Here is a 10,057-nt window from a genome sequence, read left to right as displayed (position 1 = left end):
TAAAAAACAACCCTGCAAGGACTGAAGTAACCAGAGTATACAGAGGCATAACAGGAAACTAGAAAGAGAAACCCTCCATTTGAAGAGAAAAAAAGGGAATAAAATGAATCAATGGCTGTTATCTTTTTCAAAAAGGAGTAGAGTTTGGAAAAGTAATTTCACTTTCCCCAACAGAGAAAAGTTGCTACCACTAATGAAGTAGCAGCCCCCTCTAGTGTTCACAAATACGCCTCAATTCTGCTTGCTCTTTAGATACTTTGCAGGCTGTTTCTGTGTCCCGACCTGAATGCCAACGCTAGCCTGATCCCGTCAGATCTCAGATCTGCTGGCACTGTACACACACACAAACACACACATCTCTGAAGCTCCTCCCTTCCGCCACTTGGGCTGCCAAACAAGAAGCCTTCAGGCCAAAAGTTAATCAATATTTTGCTTTTTAGGTTTCCTCCAGCAGTACAGGAAAACCATCCGCCTTCTCTGGGTTGTGGTGCGAAGCGCCGTCAAGTTACAGCTCACTTACAACGACCCCGTAGGGTCCTCAGGGGTGGTTGGCGGTTGCCTGACTCTGCATCGCAACCCCGGACTTCCTTGATGGCCACTCACCCAAGCATTAGCTGGGCCTGACCCTGCTTGGCTTCCACGCTCTGATGAGATCCGGCTAGCCTGCCATCTGACTGCTCTTTAGAAGGCCAGATCCTGAAGATGAAACTCAACTCCTTTGGCCACCTCATGAGAAGGAAGGACTCCCTGGAGAAGAGCCTAATGCTGGGAGCGATCGAGGGCAAAAGAAGAAGGGGACGACAGAGAATGAGGTGGCTGGATGGAGTCACTGAAGCAGTCGGTGCAAACTTAAATGGACTCCGGGGAATGGTAGAGGACAGGAAGGCCTGGAGCTGGGGTAGCAGGGGCTCATGGGAATTGTAGCCATGGACATCTGGAGGGCCGCAATTTGACTACCCCTGGCCTGGAGGATCATTGTCCATGGGGTCGCAATGGGTAAGACATGACTTTGCAACTAACAACAACCATCTTTAAACTGCCCTTAAAGAGAGACGAGCTCCTTCTCTGATATTCTGCAGCTGCAGCTGCCCTGGAGCATCTTTCAACGTTTCAGTTCCCCTGACAAGATTTCAGTTCCTTTGAAAAATGAAGACAGCTTAAAAAAAAAAAAAGTTTAACTGTTTGTTTGAAGTCTGGTGCTACAAATTAAAAGGTACTTTTGAAACAAGCACGCACGGACTGTGAGGTACCGGCCGTTCAAAGCACATACTTAGTCGACTGACCTAGTTTCCAAGCAACGGGGCAACATTTTCTGTTCCCAGATATTCTGGAGGCATAGAAAAATGTCAACAAATCAGCTGCTTCCAGAACTACTCTTTGACTTCCTTAAGAATTATAAACGTATAACCGGGTCAAGGACATAAAGGACACGGCTTGTGATGTCAGCTGAATCGTTACCAGGGAGCATGTGCAGGACTTGAAGTCAGAAATAATAAGATGAGGTTTTTATACCTTGCTCTTCTCTACCATGAGGAGTCACAAAATGGCTTCCAATCGCCTTCCCTTCCTCCCCTCACAAGAGGCACCTGAGCTCTGAGAGACTCTGACTGGCCCAAAGTCACCCAACAGGCTCCAAGAAGATGAGGAGTGGGGAATTAAACCCGGTTCTCCAGAACAGAGGCCACTGCTCTTAGCTCCTTCACCTCTCTGGTGGTGTAGTGGTTAAGTGCTGGATTTCACCCGCCAGACGTTTCCCACGGGTGCAAGAATTTCTACCCACGGAACACAGCTTTCTGGCTTCCCCAGCTCCTGTGGCAGCTTGAAATCCTTCCTCTGTACATTTTGAGTTGCAGTGGGAGGTGAGGACATTGCACGGTGCAGATGGAGATCCCTGTGCCCACGGAAAAACTTAGGGATACCAGAGTCATTGCCCTTTGAGAAAAACAGCCACCCTTGCTCACACACTGAGGCCAGGTCAATGTCACCCTGGCATGGCAGCAGATGGCAAGTGTTGCTAACATTTTCTGCAGCCTCCTGCGCTGGGTCCACGGCTTACCCGGGGGTCCAACACCTGTTCTCTGCAGCTCACCTAGGATCCTGCAGGGATGGTAGGGACACCAGTGGCCCCTCCCACCTTCTCTCACGCTGCCATTGGCTCAGATCCACCCTAGATGGGGAAAGGTGGGCAGCTTCTGCTGGAGAAGAGCAAAACAAGAGTGCAGCAGGCCGTTAAAGACCCAAAAAGTTTCCATGCTAGATGCTTTGGACAGCCAAAGCTTCCTTTGACCGTTTATGCACTTCACTCCCCCAGCTCCCGTCCAGGAGCACAAATCAGGGGCGGATGAGGTGCACCAGGTCAAATGCTCCCCTGTGTGGGTGCAGGAAGGGGTGGGGCAACCTGCCACGACTAAAACTCCAGCCTGCAGCCTGGAATGAAACCTCCAGGGCATAAACTCCAGCCTCTGATGAGGATTGCTTTCACCCTTGAAAACGTATACCCTGGACACTTGGTTGGGTTTTATGGTGGTCCCGGAAGCTAGTCATGCTCCTCAATAATAAGGGAGGTGTGTTTTTATCTTACGCAGTAAAATCCTTAGGAGGGTTTCTTTACCCCCTTCTTCTCAATCTTCTCCTCTGTTCTGTGCACTGGCCCCTGAGCATGCCTTCATCTTCATTGAGCAAAAAATGACCCCCAACACAAGTTCCCGAAATGCGTGTCAAGCATTAAGCTGAGCCTGGAATGCTACAAAACCGAGGCAGCACACCGCTTGTGACTCTGCCCTCTGTTCTTTAAACAAGCCTTGATGGCATTACCTCTCTGCGTCTAGTGGCTCCCCGTCAGGCACCTTTTCCTGAACGCCGGCGACTGTACACTTGACCTCCTCCTCCAGCACCCGGTGCTTTGGAAGGACGGGTTCGGGCACCCTCCCGTTATTCATTTCCGAACTTCGCTTGGGCGGTCTTGGTGGCGGGGGAGCGTGCTCTGGGGGCGGGTCCAAGTCCTCGTTAGAAAGCTCTTTCCATTGTTCCTTCAGCGGATTAAAACACAGAAGTAAACTTAATAAGATTTCACAAGTGACAAAACATCGCTCGGAGTTTAGATGCTCCGAGGCAGGGGTAGTCAAACTGCGGCCCTCCAGATGTCCATGGACATCTGGAGGGCCGCAGTTTGACTACCCCTGCTCCGAGGGATTGACTCTGGTCTAGTGTGATGCTGAAGCTGGTAGGAGGGGAAGAGTGTGATCCAGCTGCACCCAAGGCAAGGTGGTTTGCCCCTGCCATAGCAACAAAACCCAGGCTTCCTTGGTGGTCGCCCATTCAAAGAACTAACCAGGGCCAGACTGGCTTTCACTTCTAAGACCTGATGAGGCTGGGCTAGTTTGGCCTATCCTTACTGCAGTTTGTGCCATGAACAATATTTACCAAGTTAGGAGGATGAGGGCAGGAGCTGGCATCCCAACCCAAGCTCTCGCTGCCCCAGAGCTGTATATAGAATAGAATCATAGAGTTGGACGGGACCTTCAGGGTCATCTAGTCCAACCTCCTGCAGAATGCAGGAAACTCAACTACAACGTGAACTGTTTTGAAATCGGGACCTGGGAAACCTTCATGTGGCACCCAGCAGTTTTGTTCACATTGGTCTGTTTGCTGCAGGTGAATATATGGACCAGAGGTCCCCAGCATGGCACCCACGGGCACCGTAGTGCCTGCTGAAACCTTTCTTGGTGCCCATGTTGTGTTTGTAGAAAGTGGGACCAGGTGGAGCTCTGTTACAGATTAAAACAGTGGTATTTTATCAGAAGAAGCCGTCCACTCCTCCTTCATTCCCAGTGCTCTTTTTAAAGTTATACTTATTTAGCACTGCACTGGGGCTTTTCTGTGTGTGGCTCCGCCTCCTGTGGAAGACATTTTGTGGCTGCGCCCATCGTCCTGCATCAGAATTCCAAAGGTGCCCGCAGGCTCATAAAGGTTGGGGATTCTGGGTATCGACTCATCTTATGAGAAAAAGCAGGCCTTTTATCATCTCTGGAATCCTTTTTACCCCATGACTGCACTTATCCAGGATGCTTTAGGCTGATCGGGCATTATGCAGGTGGTTGGAGTACAAGGCCTTGGATGGGCTCTTCCAACTCTATGATTTTATCCCACCCAGCACACATGAGCCAGGCCACACGTCTAAAGACAGCCTGACACGAAGCAACAAAGCAATGCTCACCTGCACGGAAGAGTCCCCCATGATGAATTTTGCTCCTTCTATAACAGCCAAGTAAGAGAAGCGAAGTTGGTCAGCCGTCTGTATGAGCCCCATTCTGTATTTCCTCATTTCTAAGAGGACTTGCTTGATGTCCACCGAAGAAGGGTCTTTCCTTTTGTCCATCTGCACAGAAAAAAACACAAGAGACTGAGCTTGTGCTCCACTCGAGCCTCCCAAGTGACACCCACAACTATTCACTTGCAGAATTGCCCCAAACTGTTTGCATCGCGGCACTCAGACTACCTGAAATGGTCATGGATTGCTTGAACCTGATCTGGCCACACCATTCAATGGTTGTAGACCAGGGGTAATCAAACTGCGGCCCTCCATACGCCCATGGACGACAATTCCCATGAGTCTGGCAGGGGCTCATGGGAATTGTAGTCCATGGACATCTGGAGGGCTGCAGTTTGACTACCCCTGTTGTAGAGCATCGGTCAATGCTGTCGTTGCCCAAGACCCAGGTTGCCCTTGTCCTCTGTGCTTCAAGGCAGTTCCAATTACGCCACCAGAAAAGTCAAATTCTGCAGCCCCATGACAATCACAGGGCTGAACACCCCCATTCTTTTTCCAAATCTTGGCTCAACTTCCCAGTTTGCATTTCAAGTTTCATCACGTACTGCCATCAACCCAGCCAGAGTGGCTAAAACTCTGCAGGGGAAATGTTAGGGGGGAAAAAATCCCGAGTCCCATGCGCTCCCAAATGGAAGATGTCGGGGAGTCTTTCCTGCCGTCTCCTCCCTGCAGCAGCCTAAAAAGGAGAAGGTGAGTGCTGGGAGCATCTGTGTGGACAGAAGGGGGACAGTGGGCAGAACTGCCTCTATCACTTAAGCTAGCAGATCTTTTGTGTTAGCAGAACAGGTAAAGAAGCCGTCTTGTGCAGCTTTTTGTCCACACAGGTTTTCCAAACCCCAGCTTCACCTTCTGGCATTTGCAGGGGATTTTCTGGGGGAGGGTACGATGCAAACCAGCACCTTTTGCTTGATGTGCCTAAGATCCACTTTCTTGCCTTCAAACGATACGATCCCAGAATGTGTAACAGACAGAAGAAGAAGAAGAAGAAGAGTTGGTTCTTATATGCCGCTTTCCCCTCCCCGAAGGAGCCTCAAAGCGGCTTACAGTCGCCTTCTCTTTCCTCTCCCCACAAAAGACACCCTGTGAGGGAGGTGAGGCTGAGAGAGCCCTGATAGTACTGAAGAAGATGAAGAGTGGTTCTTATATGCCACTTTTCTCTACCCGAAGGTGTCTCAAAGCGGCTTACAGTCGCCTTCCCTTTCCTCTCCCTACAATAGACACCCTGTGAGGTGGGTGAGGCTGAGAGAGCCCTGATATCACTGCTGGGTCAGAATAGCTTTATCAGTGCCGTGGCAAGCCCAGGGTCACCCACCAGGTTGCATGTGGGGGTGTGCAGAATCAAATCCAGCTCGCCAGATTAGAAGTCCGCACTCCTAACCTCTACACCAAACTGACTCTCCAAAGAGACTTGCCAAAGGTATATGCTGGCACATCCTTCTGAGATTAACCCATTCTTCTTCACCTTGCAAGTAAATTTCCTTGACTGCACTCAAGGCTCCCTTCCAAGCAAGTGTTCTTGGGATTGGTGAGAGGGTGGGGAGCACAGAATGGGACCCTTCTGCCAGCTCCCTAGCTACGGGGCATCAAGGATGGGACTGGAATTAAAATTGGGAGGAACTGCTCAAGGTCATCACAAAGACATGAAAATGAATGGAACGAGTAACTGGATTTAAAAAGATGGCACTCTGCATTTTCACAATTCCACTGACAAGAGAAGAGAAATTTCTGGAAACAAGGTAGGCGACGGATCGGGGCAGCGTGGGAGGAATGACTAACAAACGGAAAACCTCACTGACAGCTCGGTGGCTTCTAAGATTGGAAGCGGAAATGTATTATTAATGGGAGAAACTGGGATTTTCTGCAGCACTTGAAATCGTCGTGGGACAACTTGTCAACCATGATTTGAACACACTGCTCCTTGAGGTCAAAGTCTGAGTTCAGTGGCATCTTTAAGACCAGCACAGTTCTATTCAAGGGAGAAGCTGCTGCATGCAAGCCTACTTAATCAGAAACAGGGAGGACAGCTGCTCTTGACTACCCGAAGGAGTCCCAGAGTGGCTTACAAGTACCTTTCCCTTCCTCTCCCCACAACAGGCACCCTATGAGGTAGGTGAGGATGAGACAGCTCTAACTGCTCTGTGAGAACAGCTCTGAGAAAACTGTGACTGGCCCAAGGTCACCCAGCTAGCTTCATGAGGAAGAGCAAGGAGTCAGACCCAACCAGCTTAGAGGCTGCTGCTGTTTAACCCCTGGCTCTCTACAGTGAAGATTATCCTCAACGGTGACATATAGGTAGGGTGAGGGCGGGGATGATGGTGCCTAATTGCCAAGAAGGGCTGGCTAGAGTGAAGATGGATAATAGCTGCGTTTGTGTCATAATAGCTGAGGCTGGATTAAGACAGTAATAGAGACCTGCAAATTACCATAGGTAAGTATACAAAATGAGCCTCTTGTGGCGCAGAGTGGAAAGGCAGCCGTCTGAAAGCTTTGCCCATGAGGCTGGGAGTTCGATCCCAGCAGCCGGCTCAAGGTTGACTCAGCCTTCCATCCTTCCGAGGTCGGTAAAATGAGTACCCAGCTTGCTGCTGGGGGGTAAAATGGTAATGACTGGGGAAGGCACTGGCAAACCACCCCGTATTGAGTCTGCCATGAAAACGCTAGAGGACGTCACCCCAAGGGTCAGACATGACTTGGTGCTTGCACAGGGGATACCTTTGCCTTTACCTTTAAGTATACAAATACAAGTGCTAACAAACAGACATGAGAAGAAGTTTGGCTCCAGTGTCAGCAAAGTCATCAAAGGCAACACTGGACTCCAACTTTATTCTGCTGCTTTAGGCCAACATTAAGTGCTGCAAGATGAAAGTGGCCGATCCCAAAAACACAACAAAGGAAAAAAGAATCTGTCCAATGGCTTAATCAAATTAAAAAATCTCTCTGTTATCTCTTTATTATTATAATTTCCACCTGGACTCCGCCAACATGGCTACATCCCTGGATCTATGCTCCTTTAGGTACCACCCCTCTCTTTGACGAGGGTGAGAAACCTGGGTGGCCTCCAGATGGGAGCATCCATGCGCTCGCTCTACCGACACATTTGACCGCTCCCCACCCCAGCAAGCTCCTAAGCTTGGACTGTGTTACAGTAGAACTCAGACAAAAGAGCAAAGCACTCCTCAACCGAAACGGCTTACTGAATTTTCTGCAAAATGTTCGGCTCTGTGCTCGCTTCCACTGAGCTGCTTTGCTATTGTCATTTAGGGCAGTGGTCCCCAAACTTTTTATCACTGGGGACCGGTCAATGCTTGACAATTTTACTGAGGCCTGGGGGGGGTAGTCTTTTGCCGAGGGACGTCGTGGCTGCCACCTCAGCCCCTGCTCCACTTGCTTTCCCACCGGTGCCCCTGACTTCCCGCCACCCACTGGGAGGCGCTGCCAGCAGCAGCTGCGCAGTGCCATGCCGAGGGGGAGCCCCAGCCATGGCGATAGCTGCAGAGCACCAAAGGTGAGCTGGCAGCAGAGTGGCAGGGCAGACCCTGAGGCAGCAACCGGGGAAGAGCTGCGGACCAGTACCGACTGATCTACGGACCGGTACCGGTCCCCGGACCGGGGGTTGGGGACCACTGATTTAGGGCTCCCCAGATTTCCTTTGCATTCACCCACCAACAAATGGTCCTTACCAGGAGGAGGCAAGTGTCGACCAAACAGAACGTTCCCGATCTCCCGATTCCCGCACTGCAGTGCACGACGACAGGTCCGTGTTCGGGGCTCAGCGACCCCGACTCCCTCACTTTGAACAAGAAGTTGAGGAACGAAGCTGGGGATTCGGGGACCCCAAAGTCAGGCCACGTTGTATAGTGAAAGTGCAGGATCTCTCGGCTTCCGTGGGTCTGCAAAATGTTTTGGCGAGGCTGTTACGATGCGGGCTGGTTTGGCATCAGACAGTCTTCTGATTTTACGATCCTTGTTAAAGCTGCCCATGCATGGGCTATGACACCCAAAGGTTTTTGAGATTTTATGAGACCAGTGTTTGTATAGCTGAGTGACCTTGGGCCAGTCTTAACACTCTCAGCCTAACCTAGCCGACAGGGTCGTGATGAGGAGGGGGGACCTGGTGAATTACACTGGGTCCTCTGTGGGGAGAAAAGCAGGGTGTAGTGGAAGTAAATAAATTTCCCCCACTTCCATATAGAGCAGGGGTAGTCAAACTGCGGCCCTCCAGATGTCCATGGACTACAATTCCCAGGAGCCCCCTGCCAGCAAATGCTGGCAGGGGGCTCTTGGGAATTGTAGTCCATGGACATCTGGAGGGCTGCAGTTTGACTACCCCTGATATAGAGTGACATGAAAATACTGTGGAATATTTTATGCTAAGTACAAACTAGTGCCTAAGTATGCAAAGACACTGAATATAAGAAGAAGAGTTGGTTTTTATACCATGTTTTTCACTGCCTGAAGGGGGCTCAAAGTGGCTTACAATCTCCTTCCCTTCCTTTCCCCACAACAGGCACCCTGTAAAGTAGGTGAGGCTGAGAGAGCCCTGACAAGACTGCTCTGTGAGAACAGCACTTTCAAGGCTGTGACTGGCCCAAGGTCACCCAGCTGGCTACATGTGGAGGAGCGGGGAATCAAACCCGGCTCGCCAGATTAGAGGCCGTCGCTCATAACCACTACACCCAGCTGGGAAGAAGTTTTAAACCGCCTAGGATTGTGGCAGCCAGTGTGAGCATCAGGAGACCCAGATTCGAATCCCCACTCAAGCCATGGAATCTTGCTGGGTGACCTTGGGCCAGTCTTAGCCTAACCTCCCCCGCAAGGTTGTTGTGAGGATAAAATGAAAAACAGGAGAATGCGGTAAGCTGCTTTGGGTGTCCTACTGGGGAGAAAAGCAGGATACAAACAAACTGAAAGGAACAGCTACCTTGAGAATTACCTGCCTGATTAACCAGATCTCCACCAGAAGCTCTGATCTTTCTTGGGTGGCAGGTACCAGGTGTAGACATTGCCCAAGACTGTTAGTAATCATTACTTATAGTTTTCCTTAACTACTCTGGTCTCCACAAAGAACTAGGCTCGTATTTGAGGCTATGTTGCTATTTTACCGCTACTGGACAGTACTGCCATACTGTTAAAAATGCTTTTGAACCCAGCTTAGTACTGCACTAAGGGTGGGGCACAGGAAAAGCCTTAGGGCAAGGGGAGTCATGAGTGAACCACAAAGCGGACACACCTCTTTCAGAATACAGGCCTCAGGGTATTAGTGCTGCTCAATTCTCTAGTGGAATCTTGGCAGTATCAACCAGTCAACCACAATGAGGCATTCATAGCAAAACTTCCGGTGGCTCAGACTAAGGCTGACATGGCAGACTCCAGGGATGGGGAGGAGGAGGAGGAGGAGGAGAAGAAGGAGGAGAATGAGAAGAAGAAGGAGAAGGAGAAGGAGAAGAAGGAGGAGAAGGAGAAGGAGAAGGAGAAGAAGGAGGAGAATGAGAAGAAGAAGGAGAAGGAGGAGGAGGAGGAGAAGGAGAAGGAGAAGGAGAAGGAGAAGAAGAAGAAGGGTTGGTTCTTATATGCTTCTTTTCTCTACCTGAGGGAGTCTCAAAGCGGCTTACAGTCACCTTCCCATCCTCTCCCCACAACAGACACCCTGTGAGGGAGGTGAGGCTGAGAGAGCCCTGATATTACTGAAGAAGAAGAGCTGGTTGTTATATGCCACTTTTCTCTGCA

The 10,057-nt window shown here is 50.3% G+C and overlaps 1 protein-coding gene across 2 annotated transcripts in view; it reads right to left on the bottom strand.

Annotated features, from left to right (window-relative positions):
• PTPN1 (protein tyrosine phosphatase non-receptor type 1) overlaps nt 1-10,057 on the bottom strand; it is a 90,265-nt gene that overhangs the window by 4,346 nt on the left and 75,862 nt on the right. For both annotated transcript variants that reach the window (XM_077335605.1, XM_077335606.1), the window contains 3 exons: nt 8,011-8,220; nt 4,217-4,378; nt 2,815-3,029 (listed from right to left, as the gene is read on the bottom strand). In XM_077335605.1, the coding sequence (XP_077191720.1) occupies nt 2,815-3,029; nt 4,217-4,378; nt 8,011-8,220 (587 nt within the window). The remainder of the gene's footprint in view (nt 1-2,814; nt 3,030-4,216; nt 4,379-8,010; nt 8,221-10,057) is intronic.

The sequence above is a fragment of the Paroedura picta genome, chromosome 4 (assembly GCF_049243985.1).
Source record: "Paroedura picta isolate Pp20150507F chromosome 4, Ppicta_v3.0, whole genome shotgun sequence".
Lineage (NCBI taxonomy): Eukaryota > Metazoa > Chordata > Lepidosauria > Squamata > Gekkonidae > Paroedura > Paroedura picta.
The sequence above is the reverse complement of the archived record's forward strand: the minus strand, read 5'-3'. Positions and strand labels throughout refer to the sequence as shown.